Source organism: Hyperolius riggenbachi, chromosome 2 (assembly GCF_040937935.1).
Source record: "Hyperolius riggenbachi isolate aHypRig1 chromosome 2, aHypRig1.pri, whole genome shotgun sequence".
Taxonomy (NCBI): domain Eukaryota; kingdom Metazoa; phylum Chordata; class Amphibia; order Anura; family Hyperoliidae; genus Hyperolius; species Hyperolius riggenbachi.
Genome location: NC_090647.1, coordinates 278,877,344 through 278,897,532, shown reverse-complemented (window position 1 = coordinate 278,897,532; position 20,189 = coordinate 278,877,344). Strand labels below are relative to the sequence as shown.

General features: G+C 45.7%; 1 protein-coding gene across 1 annotated transcript in view; it reads left to right on the top strand.

The window, feature by feature from the left end:
* MED13 (mediator complex subunit 13) overlaps positions 1 to 20,189 on the top strand; it is a 191,143-nt gene that overhangs the window by 8,068 nt on the left and 162,886 nt on the right. Inside the window, exon 2 of the mRNA XM_068268750.1 lies at positions 15,384 to 15,618. Within this exon, the coding sequence (XP_068124851.1) occupies positions 15,384 to 15,618 (235 nt within the window). The remainder of the gene's footprint in view (positions 1 to 15,383; positions 15,619 to 20,189) is intronic.

Sequence of the window (20,189 nt, the reverse complement as noted above, 5' to 3'; positions counted from 1 at the left end):
TGGTCAATGTATCTCAATGGGGTGGTGCACACCAGAGCGGCAGGCGTTTTGCAGAAACGAAAAATGCCTGGGTGAGGCATTTTTTGGATTGCGGATGCGTTTCTGCCTCAATGTTAAGTATAGGAAAAACGCAAACCGCTCTGAAAAACGGCACTTCAGAGCGGTTTGCCAGGCGTTTTTGTTACAGAAGCTGTTCAGTAACAGCTTTACTGTAACAATATATGAAATCTACTATACTGAAAACCGCAGCAGCAATCCGCAAAACGCTAGCAAAACGCCTCATAAAAATAAAAAAAAGCGTTTAAAAATCTGCTAGCATTTTGCGGATCTGCTAGCGGGTTTTGGTGTGCACCAGCCCTAACTTGCGCTAATCTAACCCACTATAGCCCTATTAAGAAAGGTGTTGTTTGCTCCAGGTACTTGCTCCCACTTCTGGGTGGTGCCAGTAATCTAAGTAGAGAAACAAGGGAACAGGGAGTGCTCCAATGGTGCATCAACCTTTTTAATCGCAAGAAATACTGCACTACCTGATGATGCACATCCATTACTGTACACTCATGCTATGCATTTGAGTTAACTCAACTTGCCTAATCTCCATGCTCCCATCCGGTGACTAAGCATTACCTTGTACTCCTACTGTGATGCGTGATCTGGTTCTTCTTGTATTCATGTATTGTCTTATTGCTGTATGTCACCCCTAAATATTGTCTGTAACCTTAACTAATGTACAGCACTGCGTAATATGTTGGCGCTTTATAAATAAAATGACAAACTTAGTAGGTATATGTATGTGTAGAAGCCGCCAATGAGCCCTCTTGCAGCCCCTGAGCTTGGCCAGAGCCAGCAAGAGCAATGGTACTTGGGGAGAGACAAACAGCGGGCGCATCCTCGTCACGGCGTGCCTTCTGACGTCACTACGCATTTAGGCGCATAACCAAGCCTCCTATACGTGCATATATCTACTAACTTTGTAAGTGCAATATTTCTTGATTGTTTTAAAGAATAAAAAGTTTTATCAAGGATACCTGAAGTAACATGATGAGGTAGACATGTGTATGTACAGTGCCAAGCACACAAATAACTATGCTGTGTTCCTCCCTTCCCCCCCCCCCCCCCCCCTCTGTCTGAAAGAGTTAAATATCAGGGATGTAAGTGGATGACTCAGTCCTGACTCAGACAGGAAGTGACTACAGTGTGACACTCACTGATAAGAAATTCCCCTTTTTATCTCTTTCTTGCTCTCAGAAGCCATTTTCTGCTAGGAAAGTGTTTTATAGTTGGAATTTCTTATTAGTGAGGCTCACACTGTAGTTGCTTCTTGTCTGAGTCAGCCACTTACATACCTGATATTTAACTCTTTCAGGCAGAGAAAGGAAAAGAAGGAACACCGCATAGTTACAGTGGTGTGAAAAACTATTTGCCCCCTTCCTGATTTCTCATTCTTTTGCATGTTTGTCACACTTAAATGTTTCTGCTCAACAAAAACCGTTAACTATTAGTCAAAGATAACATAATTGAACACAAAATGCATATTTAAATGATGGTTTTTAATATTTAGTGAGAAAAAAACTCCAAATCTACATGGCCCTGTGTGAAAAAGTGATTGCCCCCCTTGTTAAAAAATAACTTAACTGTGGTTTATCACACCTGAGTTCAATTCCTGTAGTCACCCCCAGGCCTGATTACTGCCACGCCTGTTTCAATCAAGAAATCACTTAAATAGGAGCTATCTGACACAGAGAAGTAGACCAAAAGCACCTCAAAAGCTAGACTTCATGCCAAGATCCAAAGACATTCAGGAACAAATGAGAACAAAAGTAATTGAGATCTTTCAGTCTGGTAAAGGTTATAAAGCCATTTCTAAAGCTTTGGGACTCCAGCGAACCACAGTGAGAGCCATTATCCACAAATGGCAAAGACATGGAACAGTGTTGAACCTTCCCAGGAGTGGCCGGCCGACCAAAATTACCCCAAGAGCGCAGAGAAAACTCATCCGAGGGGCCACAAAAGACCCCAGGACAAAATCTAAAGAACCGCAGGCCTCACTTGCCTCAATTAAGGTCAGTGTTCACGACTCCACCATAAGAAAGAGACTGGGCAAAAACGGCCTGCATGGCAGATATCCAAGGGGCAAACCACTTTTAAGCAAAAAAAACATTAAGGCTCGTCTCAATTTTGCTAAAAAACATCTCAATGATTGCCAAGACTTTTGGGAAAATACCTTGTGGACCGACGAGACAAAAGTTGAACTTTTTGGAAGGTGCGTGTCCCGTTACATCTGGCGTAGAAGTAACACAGCATTTCAGCAAAAGAACATCATACCAACAGTAAAATATGGTGGTGGTAGTGTGATGGTCTGAGATTGTTTTGCTGCTTCAGGACCTGGAAGGCTTGCTGTGATAAATGGAACCATGAATTCTACTGTCTACCAAAAAATCCTGAAGGACAATGTCCGGCCATCTGTTCATCAACTCAAGCTGAAGCAATCTTGGGTGCTGCAGCAGGACAATGACCCAAAACACACCAGCAAATTCACCTCTGAATGGCTGAAGAAAAACAAAATGAAGACTTTGGAGTGGCCTAGTCAAAGTCCTGACCTGAATCCTATTGAGATGTTGTGGCATGTACCTTAAAAAGTACCTTAAAAAGGTGGTTCATGCTAGAAAACCCTCAAAGTTGAATTACAACAATGAGTGGGCCAAAATTCCTCCAGAGCGCTGTAAAAGACTCCTTGCAAGTTATCGCAAACACTTGATTGCAGTTATTGCTGCTAAGGGTGGCCCAACCAGTTATTAGGTTCAGGGGGCAATTTCTTTTTCACACAGGGCCATGTAGGTTTTGAGTTTTTTTTTCTCACTAAATAATAAAAACCATCATTTAAAACTGCATTTTGTGTTCAATTATGTTATCTTTGACTAATAGTTAAAGTTTTTTGATGAGCAGAAACATTTAAGTGTGACAAACATGCAAAAGAAAAAGAAATCAGGAAGGGGGTAAATAGTTTTTCACACCACTGTATTTGTGTGCTTGGCACTGTACATACACCTGTCTATCTCATCATGTCACATGTCACTGTGGGTATCCTTAAAGAGAAGGTTCAGGGACTATCCGAAAAAAATAAAAATCCCCATCCACTTACCTGGGGCTTCCTCCAGCCCGTGGCAGGCAGAACTACTGAGCCTGCACAGTACAGCCCGGAGGACGTCTGATGACATCAACGCGCCGCCGTGAGGCGCATTTTGGAGCGCAGAAGAAGCCCTACCTGGCCGCCGGCCTGGCCAGGTCGGGCGTGCCACCGGAGACCACCGGGAGCGTGTGGAGCGCCGCCGAGGGCACCTGCCTGCCACGGGCTGGAGGAAGCCCCAGGTAAGTGGGGCAGTGGGAAAGTTCAAAACGCTCTACCCCCTCAAATCAGACCAGCAGGTGCAGGACCAGGAAAGCCAAGCTAATACTCAGATATGCATAGAAGGATCCGCAGACCAGGTGCTGGTAGAAAAAAATGCTGTTGTTCTTTATTCAAAAGATTCCACATGACATGGCAATAAAACCACAAGGTTCAACTGACGCGTGTCGGGCTTACAATCTGCCCTAACTATCACTAAGGGCAGATTGTAAGCTGACACGCGTCAGTTGAACCTTGTGGTTTTATTGCCATGTCATGTGGAATATTTTGAATAAAGAACAGCATTTTTTCTACCAGCACCTGGTCTGCGGATCCTTCTATGCATACCCAGGTAAGTGGATGGGGATTTTTTTTTTTTTTTTGGATAGTCACTGAACCTTCCCTTTTTTAAATGCACCAATAATGTCAAACACCTGATCTGCATGCTTGTTCAGGGTCTATGGCTAAAAGTATTAGAGGCAGAGGATCAGCAGGACAGCCAGACAACTGGTATTGCTTAAAAGGACATAAATATGGCAGCCTCCATATCCTTCTCATTTTGGTTGCCCTTTAAACACTTGGGGCCAGTTTCCACTATGCATGCGGGTTCAGGCGGGAAATCGATAGGCTGCCGTCTATTTGCATGCAAATTCCTATAGCTGTGCATGGCTAGATAGATTTGGATTCGAAAGCATCACAATGGTATCGGCATCATGTCTTGCAAGATGCATGCCATGCACAGTGGAAAAGGACCCAGTACAAAGTGCAATCACTAGTGATTTGTGGTAGCTCTTTGCAAGCAATTTTTGGAGCGATTTCCCTGCTCCTATACCTTAGATTGGAAACTGTACCAAAATACTGCATGTCCTGCGATTGCAATTTGCCCAATCGCTCTAGTGGAATCTGTCCCATTTACATTGGCAGAGCGTTTAGGGAAACTAACGATTGAAAGTGATCCTCAAAACGCTCTAGTGAGTTCCAGGTCTCAGGCTTTGATCACATATAAAGTCAAAATCGCTGACTACCAAATTTTGCGCTTTTTTTGCACAATTTTTTTCCCCCCTCCCGGCGCTCCACTGTGCGCTACGATTTTGTACAATGTACTTTGTAAGCACTTTTTTTGCAGAGCAATTCTGTTTTCACTTCCTGACGTCGGTCAGGAAGTGAACTTTCACCCGGAAATGAATAAATACAATGTATTTATAACAGCTGGAACGCAATTGCCGGATAAAGCGATTTTGTGAGCGTTTTGCGCATTTCCTATACCTTCCATTGTAGCAAATTCGCCCCAAAAATGGTACATGCAGCGCTTTGCTGAATGGAAAGCGGACGCAATGTGCTGATATGCATTCATTGCACTATTGATTTTAGGGCGTTTTTTAAATATCGCCGGTGTTCAAAACAAAACGCAAAACACCCTAGGTGTGAACAAGCCCTCAGACTTTATTCACAATTGAAGCTCCATTGCAATGCCTATAAAAACAGAAACATAAGTCGCACTGCATGATGTGTAACTGGTGCATCACATACAGTGAAGCATAGTCGATAAAAATTGTGCTTCAAAGCACACAATATGCGGTAATGGACTGCATGCACTGCATTGGGTTACTGTAGTCTATTGGGTAGCCTTACTATTGCAGTGCAACTTTCAGTGTAAAGATGCCTCCTTAGAGAGGTACCACATCACCCAACTGTTAACAAGGCCTGGCTTCTGCATTCGTGAAATTTTCGAAAAAATTTCCACTTTGTGTGGTGGGACAGAGCTGTACCTTTAGCTGGTCCATTGCCACTTTAACCTCCCTGGCAGCGCATTTCTGTCTGGAATTGAGTCAAAAGCGTTGTTGTTTTTTTTTTTTTTTTTTCTCCTTACAAAAATTTTAGGCCTCCAATTCTTAAACTGACTCTGAAGCGAGTCTCCATTCTCTTTTCTAACCTACATTAATGTTAAGCCCCATAAGCACAGCTAAACCGCCACTATCCCGCGGCAAAACTAGGGGTTAATACCCCCCAAATCCTCCCAAACCCCCTCTTCCCCCAACAAAATCCACGACTTTCTTGGTCGTGGATTTTGCTCTGCCTGGAGGCAGAGCTATGAGCTGTAGCTCTGCCTCCATGCGTGTCAATCGCTGTGCGGATCTCCCCCTCTGTGAAGGCAGATGAGAGGGGTGGGGGAGAGGCGGCGATCAGTGGGGATTGACGCGCTTGAGGCAGAGCTTATGGCTGTAGCTATGCCTCAATCAGGAAGCGCTCCCCTGACACAGGAAAGGGAATTTGGGGGGTATTAACCAGGGCTGTGGAGTCGGTCCAAAAATCCTCCGACTCCTCAGTTTAGGATTCCACCGACTCCGACTCCTCTAATTTGCATATTACAATTTTGTTGATTAAAAGTATGTAACATGAAATTCGTCTATTAACTGCCAACGCTTAGGAATTTTACAAGACAACTGAAGTGAGAATGATATGTAGACTACTATATTTATTCCCTTTAGACTAAAACTAGTCCTTGGTAAGAGTACTTGTAAAAGGTACAAACCGGAACAAAGAACATCTATCAGGCCCTAGGCAATGTAAGTGTGGGTACATGTAAGAATGATGTGCAGGTACTCAGCAGGGGAATGAGGGGATTGTAAACAGACAACACCTCAGTGTTCAATGTGCACAGCATTCTCAGTGGATTCCCTGCAGCTCTGTGGGGAGTGCATATGTAGAGTATAGTACTACTGTGTAACAAAGTAAACCTGAGACAGATGAAATTAAAGTTTTATACATACCTGGGGCTTCCTCCAGCCGTCTTCAGGATAATCAGTCCCTTGTTGTCCTCCTCCACCACCTGGATCTTCTGCTATGAGTCCAGGTACTTGAGCCAGTCAGGCGTAGTGCGCATGCACACACTCCGGCGCCAGGAGCATACTACACCTGTGCAGCACTATTGCGCAGGTGCAGAATGTTCCTGGCTGTGGGAGCGGCATGCGGCCGGACAGCGCTGACTGGCTGAATTACCAGGACTCATAGCAGAAGATCCGTGTGGTGGAGGTGGACAGCGAGGGACTGATTAGCCTGAAGGGTGCTGGAAGAAGCCCCAGGTATGTATAAAACTTTACTTTTCAACCGTCTCAGTTACCCTTTAATTTGTAGTCACCAAACCAAATTTTAATAACATATCAAATTATTTTATTTCATCAGCAAAGGGAGTGCATACATTTGCATAAATCAGCATCAATGCAGAATTATTTCCATCTCGTTGTCCATCTCTTATTAGTGACACAGCTACACATCAGGCTTTATTCTTACAGCATAGATGTTATTTAGTATATATAAGAGATTCCTGTGTACACATCATATATACAGTCAATCAGATATGTATATCTGACCTTAAAAATACGGGGACTGCTTTATTGAAGCAGCACAAGTAACTAATTTTGATTGTTTTATTTCGTTTTTGTGGACTAAGCACAGCTATTACTGTATATATACATTATTTTTAATGACTATTATCTGAGAAATAGAACATTTTATCATATTTTCTATTTTAATTACAGTTACAAATTCATTAGGAGTCGGAGTCGGTGCATTTTTTCCCGACTCCGACTCCAGGCACCCAAAATTGCACGACTCCACGACTCCGGCTCCACGACTCCGACTCCACAGCCCTGGTATTAACCCCTCGTTTTGCCGCAGGATAGCAGCCGTTTAGCTGTGCTTTTGGGGCTTAACATTAATTTAGGTTAAAAAAGAGAATTGAGACTTGCTTCAGAGTCTTAAGTCATAATTCACCAAAATATATCAGAATAAAAGCCTGGTAAACATTCTGTATATAAATAAAACACTGGAACACCATATTGTTGAATTGATTAAATTAATGAATAAACTTAAATTGTGAAACTGTACAAATAAGGCAGGCAGAGAGTAGTCAAAATCCAGGCAGAGGTCTGTGCAGGCGGCAGGTAGATCGAGGCAGATGTCGGTAACCGTAAGGCAGAAGCACTTAGCTCAGAAGGGAACCAAATGGCTAAAAGCCCTCTTGCTTGCCCCCTCTCAAATTTTTCTCATACCTCTGGTAAATTTGTACTTAGTTACTTAAAGGGAACCAGAGAGGTTGGGGGGAAGCTTTAATACATACCTGGGGCTTCCTCCAGCCCCATACGCCTGGATCGCTCCCAGGCCGCCGTCCTCTGCTGCCTGGATCCGCCGGTACCGGGTCCCGTCATTGCCGCGAGTCAGCCAGTCGGCCGGCAGACGCGGCCAAATGTCTGCATCACACTGCGCAGCCTCATGCGTACGAGTATGGAGGGAGCCCCTGTGATGCGGACAATTGTTCGCGTCTGCCAAAAGTGACGGGGCCTGGTACCGCCGATCCAGGGAGCGGAGGATGGTGGCGTGGGAGCGATCCAGGCTTATGGGGCTGGAAGAAGCCCCAGGTATGTATAAAATCTTGTTCTATTTTTTTTCAGCCCGTTCCTCTCTGGTTCCCTTTAAACAGCAAGTAAATTTTTGATGGGAAAATACATGGTTATCTCCCAAAACAAGCAAAACAACCAAGGCAACGTTCAAGAAGCATTATTGTGTGGAAAGGAAAAAAACATAATTTTCAGCTTTTATTTACATTTAGGCAAAATCTGTCCAGTTCAAAATTCATACCCTTCTCAAACTGTCAGGCCTGGTGCACACTAGAGGAGTTTTTTCTGAGCGTTTTGAGTTTTGAAATCTGCTGCTAATGTTATCCTATGTGTCTGTGCACACTGGAGCAATGAGGATTTGTAAAAAAAACCCCCATAGCATTACATTGGGAAGAGCTTTTGAAACCTCTAGCACCCAAACGCTAGAGGTTTCAAAAGCTCTTCCCAATGTAATGCTATGTTTTTTTTTTTTTTTTACAAAACCTCATTGCTCCAGTGTGCACAGACACATAGGATAACATTAGCAGCAGATTTCAAAACTCAAAACGCTCAGAAAAACTCCTCTGGTGTGCACCAGGCCTCAGTCTGTGGGAAAATTCAAAGTTCTATACTATTTCAAATAGTCCAAGCTGTTATAAAGCATCCTAATTACCCTGATTAATTGGGAACAGCTGTTTTAATCCTCTCAACAGGTGAAAAAAAGCAGGTCTCTGCAGTCATGGCTAAAGGCTCATACACACATCAGACTATAGTCTTTGGAAACTGAAAGATCACAGACCAATCTTACCACCCTTTATGTAGTATGAGAGCCATGCCTACACAGTCTATTCTATGGAGCTGAACTCCCCATCAGATACAAATCTTTGCAAGATGCTGCACACACAGATGCTGTACAGACACAAAAGATCAGTGTCTGCAAAAGATCTGTTCCTGCCAAAGATCCGTTCCTGCAAAATGCATTCATAGTCTGATATCTGCAGATCATCATACACACCTTGTTTAACAGACATTAATCTGCAGATCAATCATCTGCAGATCTGAAAATCCATCCTGGTGGATCTGATCTGCAGATGAATGTCTGTTAACCTCCTGGGCGATAATCCCGAGCTGAGCTCGGGGTATGTCGCGCAGGAGGATTTCTCAGGCCCTGGTGGGCTGATTTGCATAATTTTTTTTTTTTGTTACACGCAGCTAGCACTTTGCTACTAGCTGCGTGTAACTTCCGATCGCCGCCGCTGCCCGCCGTGCCGCGTAGCCCCCCCCGACCCCTTGCGCAGCCTGGCCAATCAGTGCCAGGCAGCGCTGAGGGGTGGATCGGGACTCCCTCTGACGTCACGAAGTCCATGACGTCGGTGACGTCATCCTGCCCCGTCGCCATGGCGACCGGGGAAGCCCAGCAGGAAATCCCGTTCTGAACGGGATTTCCTGCTTACTCTGATCGCCGAAGGCGATCGGAGTGGGTGGGGGGATGCCGCTGTGCAGCAGCTATCATGTAGCGAGCCCAGGGCTCGCTACATGATTTAAAAAAATAAACATTTTTAAAAAAAATGCTGCGCTCCCTCCTGGGCGATGCCATTGTATCGCCCAGAGAGTTAAACAAGGTGTGTATGAGATCTGCAGATATCATAGACTATGAATGCATTTTGCAGGAACAGATCTTTTGCAGATGCTGATCTTTTGAATGTCCACAGCATCTTTGTGTGCAGCATCTTGCAAAGATTTCTGTCTGATGGGGAGTTCAGCTCCATAGAATAGACTGTGTAGGTATGGCTCTCATACTACATGGAGAGGTACAGACTAACCAGCAAGCTCATGGTTACCCAGAACTCATTGGAGTGTGTAAGGGACTACAATGGTCCTAAAAGCCCCCTTACTAAGATGTTAAGAAAAACCGTTTTGCTTTCTTAAGTTTGCTTTCTTAAAACAGTAAGAAGTTGCGATAATTCAGGTTGGAGTGAGCTTGAGATGTCTCCCAGGGCATCACTGCTGAATATATGTAAATTAACCATTGTACCCTTAAGCAGGCCATACACTGGCTCGATTTGCGGCCGTTTCGACAGCAGATTTGATCCTGGGATCGAATCTGCTGCCAATCGTTCGCGGTAAACGCAGCAGCCGATCCGATTTCCTCCCGAAATCGGATCGGTCCGTCGATCGCGCCGTGCAGGAAATTACCCTCGATCGCCCGCGGGTAAAGTGCGCGTCGCTAGCGGCGGCCGATCCGATCAAGTATACATTACCTGAGGCTGGCTCCCGGGCGTCTTCTCCGCATTGCACGGCTCTGTTCCGGCTCCATCCATCCCGGCGCTTCCTGTGTCACTGCAGTGACCAGGAAGTTCAAATAGAGGGCGCTCTATTTGAACTTCCTGGTCACGGAGTAACACAGGAAGCGCTGGGATGGAGCCGGAATAGAGCCGTGCAATGCGGAGAAGAGGACCCGGAGCCAGCATCAGGTAATGTATACGGGGGGGGGGGGACAGGCGGCAGGAGCAGCTCAGCAGATGGTGAATCGGTTTCAGGCTGAAATCGATTCACAATCTGTTTGCAGTAAAGGCAGCCATACGATACCTCTCTGATCAGATTCGATCAGATAGGGATCTGTCAGCTGGTCGATCTAATGGCACATCGACCAGTGTATGGCCACCTTTAAGGTGCGTACACACATGCGACTATAGTCGTTTGAAACGATCGTTCCCCGATCGTTTAAAACGACGATCGTTTAAAAAAAAAAAAGCAGCCGACCATTAAGTCGAACGACGGGTGAGCTAGATCATTAAAAACGAACGATCTAGCTTGGCGGATTTTTTTCCAACGGCGATCGTTTGCAAAAGTAGTACTTTGTTGGAAACTGTCACTCGTACTAGGCTTGACATGCGCATTTCACTATTTCTCCATGGAACTTTCATTTTTATGCGCAGGAGCTATAGTTGCTTTTATGTGATGTAACGTTCGTTCTAACGATCAGATCGTTATACACCTTTTAAAACTTTGCTTAGGTCGTTCTTTCATCAATTAAAAGTTTGTTCGTCGTTGACAACGAACGATCGTTGTCGCATGTGTGTACGTTAGCTCTAGAAGCTAAACACACCTCCAGAACCGCTGGAATGCAATGATGTGTCAGCTTGTTAATTTGTACAGAGCCATAATAATCCAACATGCATACAGACTCTTTAGGATTGTTTGATCCTCATCAGTGCATGGCATGGATTAATTTGGCTCTATGCAGTAGGGCCTGTAACACCTACATGGAAGGGGGTAAAATTGGTCTGTGATCTTTCATTTTCCAAAGACTATGGTCTGATGTGTGTATGAGCCTTTAGACAAAGGAGCCCAATGAGGACCTGAAACTGTGAATTGTGGCTGCTCACAAGTCAAGAAAGGGCTACAAGGCCATTTTTAAATGTTCTCAAATTCCAGTGGCTACAGTGCAAAATATTATTAAAAAATACAAGATGTTTCACATTGCAGGCCTATACGGTGCAGGAACTGCAACCCACCTTTGTGAGTATATATCTATGTTTATTTTCCCTATACCTGACAATACTGCATCATTGGACTCCCGGTGCCATATGCAATTCTTTTCTCCTGAGTTTTCCCCTAGGAGATAAGTTTTCATCTAATATTTAAAGTAATTTTCCAACACTTTTTTTTTTTTTTTTTTTTTTTTCAACTGAAACAGTACTGAAAAGTAGTTGAAAAAGTACCATCAAACTTATTTTCCGTATTCTTGCTTTCTGGTGGCTTAAAAGGCATTTTATTGACAAGTTTAAAAATATCACCTAGGAGAAAACTTAGGAGAAAAAGTTAATTGCATATGGGCCCTGGTCTCTCCCTACTCACCTAGGTATTCTTGGCCTTTACAAGAGTCATCAAAGAAAAAACCCTATAACCTATCAGGCGATACAACTCAGCTGAGCAACGGCTGATTGCTTTGTGCATGCCACCCGCCGTGTGACATCACGTCTGTGCCTTCTCCACCTCCCCATTTAAAACCAAAATGAGCTTGTACTGCATCAGCCGAGAGATGTCTCCCCACATCGGGTTCCAACCCAATCAGGCAACATCAGCAGTGTATACAGACCTTAAAGGACAACTGTGTCTGAAGTGTGACCCACACCTTCCACTGAATTAAACAGTTGTACTTTGCAGTTGGAATTTGGTACACTATATGATGCAGGGCTGTGGAGTCGGAGCAATTTTTGGGTACCTGGAGTAAGGAAAAAGTGCTCTGACTCCTAATGAATTCAAGTTATTTAAAATAGAAAATATGATAATGTTCTATTTCTCAGATAATAGTCATCAAATAATTTTGTATATACAGTAATAGCTGTGCTTAGTCCACAAAAATGAAATAAACCAATCAAAATTAGTTACTTGTGCTGCTTCAATAAAGCAGTCCCTGTATTTTTAAAGTCAGATATATACATCTGATTGTGACTGTATATATGATATGTAAACAGGAATCTCATATGTACTAAATAACATATATGCTGTAAGAATAAAGCCTGATGTGTAGCTGTGTCACTAATAGAGATGGTCAATGAGATGGAAATAATTCTGCGACGATACTGGTTTATGAAAATTTATGCACTCCCTTTGCTCATGAAATCAAATAATTTGATATGTTAAAATGTGGTTTGACTAAGAATTAAAGGGTACCTGACACGGATGAAAATGAGTTTTATACATACCTGGGGATTCCCCATTCAAGCTAATCAGTCCTTCGCTGTTATCCTCCGCCACCTGGATCTTCTGCTATGAGTCCCTGTAATTCAGCCAGTCGGCACAGTCAGGCTGTGTGCCGCTCCCACAGCCGGGAGCATTCTGCACCTGCGTAATGGTGCTGAGCAGGTGTAGTACGCTCCCAGCAGCGGAGTGTGTGCATGCGCACTACGCCAGACTGACTCAAGTACCTGGGCTCATAGCAGAAGATCCAGGTGGTGGAGGAGGACAGCGAGGGACTGATTAGCCTGAAGGGTGTTAGAGGAAGCCCCAGGTATGTATAAAATATTAATTTAATCTCTCAGGTTTATTTTGTTACACAGTAGTACTATACATATGCTCTCCCCACAGAGCTGCAGGGAATCCACTGAGAATGTTGTGCACATTGAACATAGAGGTGTTGTTGTCTATCGCCCATAAACCTGGTTCAGATTGTGCATGAAGAATGTGTAATAGAGGAAGAATCTCCTTATTCCCCTGCAGAGTACCTGCACATCACTCTTACATGTACCCACAGTTACATTCCCTAGGGCCTGATAGATGTTCTTTGTTCCTGTCTGTACCTTCTACAAGTACTCTTACCAAGGACTAGTTTTAGTCTATGACTAAAAGTATTATGCTGGGAATAAACGGTAAGATAATGCGCCGGAATCGAGCCAGCGGCTCGATGCCGGCTCGTCCCCGATCGATTCCCGCTCGGAATCGATCCGCCGTGGTGATCGGACACGTCGGAAATTATCAATCGAGCCATCAGTGGCTCGATTGATAAGGAAAACCTCACCGTGTATGCCCAGCATTAGAGGCGGAAGACCCGCCGGATATCCTTTAAAATTCCTAAGCGTTTGCAGTTAAAGGCGTTATCCGGGCATTCTAAAGAAAATAAAGGCTACTTACCGGGGGCTTCCTCCAGCCCCAAGCTCCCAGGACCTCCCTCGCCGCACCTCTGCGCGCAGCCGTTCGCCGTAGCTCCGTCTCGGTCCCCGGCGATGACGTCAGAGCGACCTCCAGGTCGCTCTGTACTGCGCCTGCGCGAGTGGCGCTGTCAATCACCGACACGTGGGCCGGAGCGGACTGCGCAGGCGCAGAACTACTGCGCCTGCGCAGTCCGCTCCGGCCCACGTGGCGGTGATTGACAGCGCCACTCGCGCAGGCGCAGTACAGAGCGACCTCCAGGTCATCGCCGGGGACCGAGACGGAGCTACGGCGAACGGCTGCGCGCAGAGGTGCGGCGAGGGAGGTCCTGGGAGCTTGGGGCTGGAGGAAGCCCCCGGTAAGTAGCCTTTATTTTCTTTAGAATGCCCGGATAACTCCTTTAAAGAGAACCAGAGACGAAGCACCCTCATGTATTTTATTACATTTATCAGTGGGAACATGACAGTAAACACCTATCGTGCTTTTAGTTTTATTCTTCTCAGTCTAATTTATCTGTTATCAACTGTGATAAGAATCCACCGACTGATTATAGTACATTTTTTAGCCCTGCGTTTGGTGCGCTGTTTTCGTCGCTCAGTGATGGAACAAAAACGGTGCATGCATTACATTAAAAAAAAAAACCTTACTGAGCATGTGCAACACACATGATGCAGAAAATGTATTGCTAAACGCACAGCATGCAGCACTTTTTAAATATTGGTACACGTTACACACAACGCAACGTGTGCACTGTTAATGACGCACAGACTTTGTATTACTGTGTGGTAGTCTGCGTTATAAAATTTTCTAACGTGCGACTTTAACGTCGCACTGTGAAAGAGGCCTTACTGTGCAGTCTTCAAAGTTTTTAGGCTCTGGTATCCTTACGTTTTATAAAGGTGCTCATACATCTAGCGGTGATGGGCAAATTCAACCAAAAGACAAATCTCTCTTATCGAATCTGAATAGGGCGAGATCTGTCGGCTGCCCATATATCACAGGCCCATTTCCTATCCGTTTCATGCTGAAATTGTTTAGGAATCGGCCTAGTGACGCCGCATCCGACCCTACGCTGTCGGCCATGTTAGCATGCTATGCATTACCTGTCAGTGGCCTCCACTTGCTCTGGGCTCCTTCCGCTGTCCATACACACGCACCACATGGTTGCCTAGTAACATGGGCGCGTGTGTGTGATGCCTGACATGCACTGTAGAACAAGAGTACACCACTCGCCACCCCACTGACTTGACCAGGAGCAGGACCATGGGCAGCTAGGCCAAACGGATACCATAGAAGAAGGTCTGCTCAACCGGTACGATAAAAGTCCAATCTTTATTTAGAAGGGAACTTAATGGACCTGGCAAATTAGCTCATGTGTATCGGAACTTCACACTCGCTCATTAGTCATAGCCACTCGCGCCCTTACTATTCAACCACATCGGGCGCGTGTGTATGAACAACGGAGGGAGCTTGGAGCAAGCGGAGGTCACTGACGGGTAATGTATAGCGTGCACTGGGCATCAGGAGGGGGCACATCTAACAGGGTGGCTAGCGTTGGGGTTTCATTGTGTTCGTCTTTCTTCCTGATATCGCTCGCCGTTACTGACAGGCACCCGATCGAGCAAGTCTGCTTAACTACATCTTGCAGCATGTGTGACCCATTTCAGCCCAAAAATTGCATTGTCGATCGGGCATGCACTTAGTGGCACCGATTTTACTTCCGATTATAATAATCGAATTGCGTGGTCGATCAGCCGCCAAGTCACCTGATGTATGGCCACCTTTACATATCTGGATAATAATGTCCTATTTCTTCTTTTTAGTTAAATTAGCTTGAAGTTCAGTAATTGTTACAAACTATTAGAGCAGTTATGTTAACCAGCTTGAGGTAGCTGACATAAGCTGGTTTAGGTATGTTTGAATGAATGTTTTTGCTGTTAATTGACATATTCTATATCTATATTTCTCAGGCCGATCTTACAGGGATCAAATGGAAACAGTATGTGTGGCAAGGTCCTACTTCTGCTCCAATCCTTTTTCCAGTAACAGAAGAGGATCCCATATTGAGCAGCTTCAGTCGATGTCTGAAGGCTGATGTATTAAGTGTATGGCGACGAGACCAGCGCCCTGGACGTAGAGAGCTATGGATATTTTGGTGGGGAGATGACCCTAATTTTTCTGATCTAATCCATCATGATTTGTCAGGTAATAGTTGTTATAATATATTTTCTTCCTCACTTTTGCAAATTTGTTTTTTCTTCCGAACAGTGGATTGATTGATTTATAGAAACTGATTAGGAAAGTACATCCTCCTTCTGAGATGATTGTTGAAATCTTTGCATGATGCAAATTTAGGATTTAACTGCTTACAGAAATTTTTCAAATTTTTTTTTTTTCTGCTTCTTGGTAATACTTTGTTGTGGCTAATTTCTTGGTCTTTTCCATTGGTGCCACATTCAGAAAATATAATACATATTGCAAACTTGGATTGGACTTTTATCTAAGGTTCTATTGGGTGTCATGTTTGGTTCTAATGGCATGGACATAGTAAGGACTGCGGGGAAAGCTTAGTGAAGTGGTGGTTGTGCTATTGTAGTCATCTGCACACCCAGAGAGTATTTATCTGACTATAAGATGAACCTAGGTTTAGAGGACAAAAACCGGGGGAGGGGGAATTATACTAAACCTGGGGCGTCAATTGTGCATGGGGTTCTTTGGACCTTTTCCACCCACCTATGTCCCCCTTGTGCCTTGTGTGTACCCCGTGTCTTCCTCCTCTGTCCCTGTGTCCTCCGCTGTCACACGGAACTCATGAGCAAGCGGATTGACGGCCGATAGGTAGTGCATCGTGATTTACATGTAAATGGTGATGCATGTTTCCATTAGCGCGTCTCAACTTTTCCCCAAGCGCAATCGTAGTGCTGCACGATTATTGCCGCAGTTGAATTTTGCTCCCGACGGTGAATGTCGCAATCACGTCGAGTGTTGAAAGAAGCTTTTGCAAGGGCAAACAGTACTGTAAGTTACACTATTAGTGTGACCCACTGTACGCGAGCTTATTTACGGTAATGTTTGCGAGTGATGCAAGTTACCGAAGCAAACGCTTATGGAAACCACAGGTGTCCAGTGTTGATGGAACCAGGTTGTTGTGCAATCCTTGTGCACAGGAAAGGTTGATAAAAAAAATTTGGCAGTTAGCATTTTTTAAAGGGGTTCTTCTGTGGTGTTAAAAAAAAACAAAAACCAACACTTGGGGCTTCTATCCTGCAGCTGTCATGTCCCGCGCCGTCCTCCCACTATCCTCGGTTCCCCACCGCTAGTCCCAGCCTAATATTCGTCTAACTAGACGACTAGTGCTCGCTCCTGCGCGCGTCATCTGGAGCTTACTGCACAGGCGCAGTATGAAGTTTTCTTGTACTGCCTGTGCAGTAAGCTCCTGATGACACCACCAAAGTTTAAACCCCCTATCCCTTAAAGTGGACTTGAACTCAGAACTTCCTCTCTGCTCCAAATGATAGTAATCTTTAAAGTGACCCTCGGAACGACAGATATTACAGATCCTCCAGCCCGATAAGCACGGATGCATCCTTCGCTGTCCTCCCGCGTGCGTCCGTTAAGCTGCGATCAGCTCCCGGTATTTGGCTCAGTTGGGCCAAGTCTGACGCAGTGACGTCAGCCGGGGTCTTCTGCTTTTGCACGGAAGGTCTGTGCATGCGCAGAAGACCCCCTGCTTACGTCACTGAGCCAAATACCGGAGCTGATTGCTGCTTAACGGAGGCAATCGGGAGGACAGCGAGGGACGCATGTGTGCTTTTGGAGCTGGAGGAAACACCGGGTAAGTAAAAGGTCTTAAATATCTGTCGTCTCTGGTACACTTTAAAGAAAAAAACATTTTTGTTACATCTGATAGAAATCCTGTGATAAATCTGTCTACTTCCTGCTTTCATGGAAGCAGACATGTTAACATCTGGTGTTTACCAATTAGCTGCTCTGTGGCAGCCAGCTGACACAGCTGCGAGATATAATACAATACAGCTTGTAATTAGTCACAGATGAAGGTGAATTGGAGAGGCTAAACTATCTAAATAAAAGGTGCATGTCTCTATGCTTTTTCTTTCTGTCCTGTGCAAGCTTTCTAGGAGTTATAGTAACACCTGCATCTGTTTTATAATTACCAAGAACACACACTTAAGTTCATACTGCGGGCAATTTATTCATATTTTCTTTATAAAAGCTATAACCGATCCAGTAAACCTTATAAAGTGGTAGGTTTGCAACCCTCAGCTTGGTCATATTAGAACACAGAATTGCTCAAAGGTGTATTAACCACTTAAGGACTGGGCTGTGTTTTAGAGATCTGTGCTGCGTGGGCTCTGCAGCCCGCAGCACAGATCGTGAATACAGCAGGGCGATCAGACTCCTCCCCCCCCCCCCCTTTTTTTTCCCCACTAGGGGGATGACCTGCTGGGGGGGACTGATCGCTGCCGCTCTGTGTGGCCAAGCGGGGGGGGGGGGGGGGCTCCTCAAAGCCTCCGTCCACAGCGTTTTCCGCCCTCCCTACCTCTTCCGCCCTCTCGCTCTGGCTGTGAAATGCGCTGGACGGATATCCGTCCTGCGCATTGTAGGATAGGCTTCAGCCTATCAAATGACTGCGATCCCCGGCCAATCAGAGGCCGGGGATCGCCGATCTGCCCTACGGCGCCGTATGTGTTTACATTTTGCTGGCGAGCCGCAAGCGGCGGCTCTCCGGCTGTTCACGGAGACACCCTCCGTGAACTGACATGGAAAGGCCGCTCGATCGAGCGGCCGTTTCCATGGTAACCCACTTAAGACCTGCTGACGCCTATGGGCGTTAGCTGGTAGTTAACTGGCAGTGGTGTAGTTGCGCTCATAAGCACTTACCTACAAGGTGGTTACGCTATTTATTACAAAATAAGGTCCTACTGCATGAGCAGAAATACTAATGGCTCTGCCTCTGACACAGGAGACCTGGGTTCGAATCTTGGCTCTGCCTGTTCAGTAAGCCAGCACCTATTCAGTAGGAGACCTTGGGCAAGACTCCCTAACACTGCTACTGCTTATAGAGCGCGTCCTATCGGCTGCCGCTCTGGCGCCTTGAGTCCGCCAGGAGAGAAGCGTGATATAAATGTTCTGTGTTAGTAAAAAAAGATTATCCACATCACCTAGATCACAGATAAGCAACATTTGCTGAAACTAGACATTACAAACTATTGGCAGTCAAATTAAAAAAGAAAAGCCCTAATTTGCCAGATCACATACACTTCTTTTTCCAGTGAGCTGAGTAATTCAACTGAGGTCATATCATTTTATTTAAATTACCTTTCCACTTTAAGGCTTCTTTCACACAAGACGTTGCGTTAGGTGCTATGTTAAGGTTGCATAACGTGCACCTAACGCAACTCGTGGTGGTGGTGGCGGAGGACGTTAGCAAAGAGCCGCATTAAGCGGCTCTTTGATGTGTCCGTGATGCGTACTATAGTACGCATGCGCTGGTGGAGACCACGTGAGCGGAACACTCTGCATTATGTTGTCCCGCCAGTGACGTCAGCACAGTGTGGTGAATCTTAATTAGCCATGTGGCTAATCACTGCGCCAAACGCGGCAAAGCAGGCTAACGTGCGCCTGTAACGTCCCACTGTGAAAGCAGCCTTAAAGAGACTCTGTAACATTAAAAACATCCCCTGGGGGGTACTCACCTCGGGTGGGGGAAGCCTCCGGATCCTAATGAGGCTTCCCACGCCGTCCTCTGTCCCACGGGGGTCTCTCCGCAGCCCTCCGAACAGCCGGCGACTGTGCCGACTGTCATTTCAATATTTACCTTTGCTGGCTCCAGCGGGGGCGCTGTGGCGGCTTTCCATTCCGAACTACACGGAAATACCCGATCTCATTCGGGTCCGCTCTACTGCGCAGGCGCAGGAGACTTGCGCCTGCGCAGTAGAGCGGACCCGACGGCGATCGGGTATTTCCGTGTAGTTCGGAATGGAAAGCCGTCAGAGCGCCTGCGCAGGAGCCAGGAAGGTAAATAATGACGTCACCGCTGCCCGGACTCCACGGAGGGCTGCAGCGAGACCCCTGACGGATGGAGGACGGCGTGGGAAGCCTCATTAGGATCCGGAGGCTTCCCCCACCCGAGGTGAGTACCCCCCAGGGGATATTTTTATGTTACAGTTCCTCTTTAAAGGTTTTTTTTTTTTTTTTTTTTGTGTGTGTGTGTTGGCTTGAAGTGTACCAGAGCTTGATAATACAAAACGTTTTATCCATACCTGCAGCTTCCTCCAGCCCCATATGCTCCGATCGCTCCCACACTGCCGTCCTCAGCCTTTCTACAGCTCAGATATCGGGTCCCCGCAATTCTGTCAGTCGGGGCCAGTCTACGCAGGAGGAGTGCGCCCTCTAGAGAGATATACAAAGAGTGCACATCTCTTACGTCTGACTGGCTGCGACTGCCTGAAGTTACGGGACCCGGTATCGGAGCTGCGGGCAGCGGAGGACGGCGGAGTGGGATCGATCAGAGCGTATGGGGCTGGAGGAAGCCCCAGGTATGTATAAAACATTTTGTATTATCCAGCTCTGATTCCCTTTAAACTAACAGCATTACAGGTGAAGAAATGAAAACCAATGTACAGGAACACTGTTATTGATGAGTTTATATATTGGGCACATGCTCTTCATTTACACCTCTAGTATGGACAGGTCAATGGCCTGACCTTAATCCAAATGAAATGTTGTGGGAAGACCTAAAGGTAGTGTTTTTG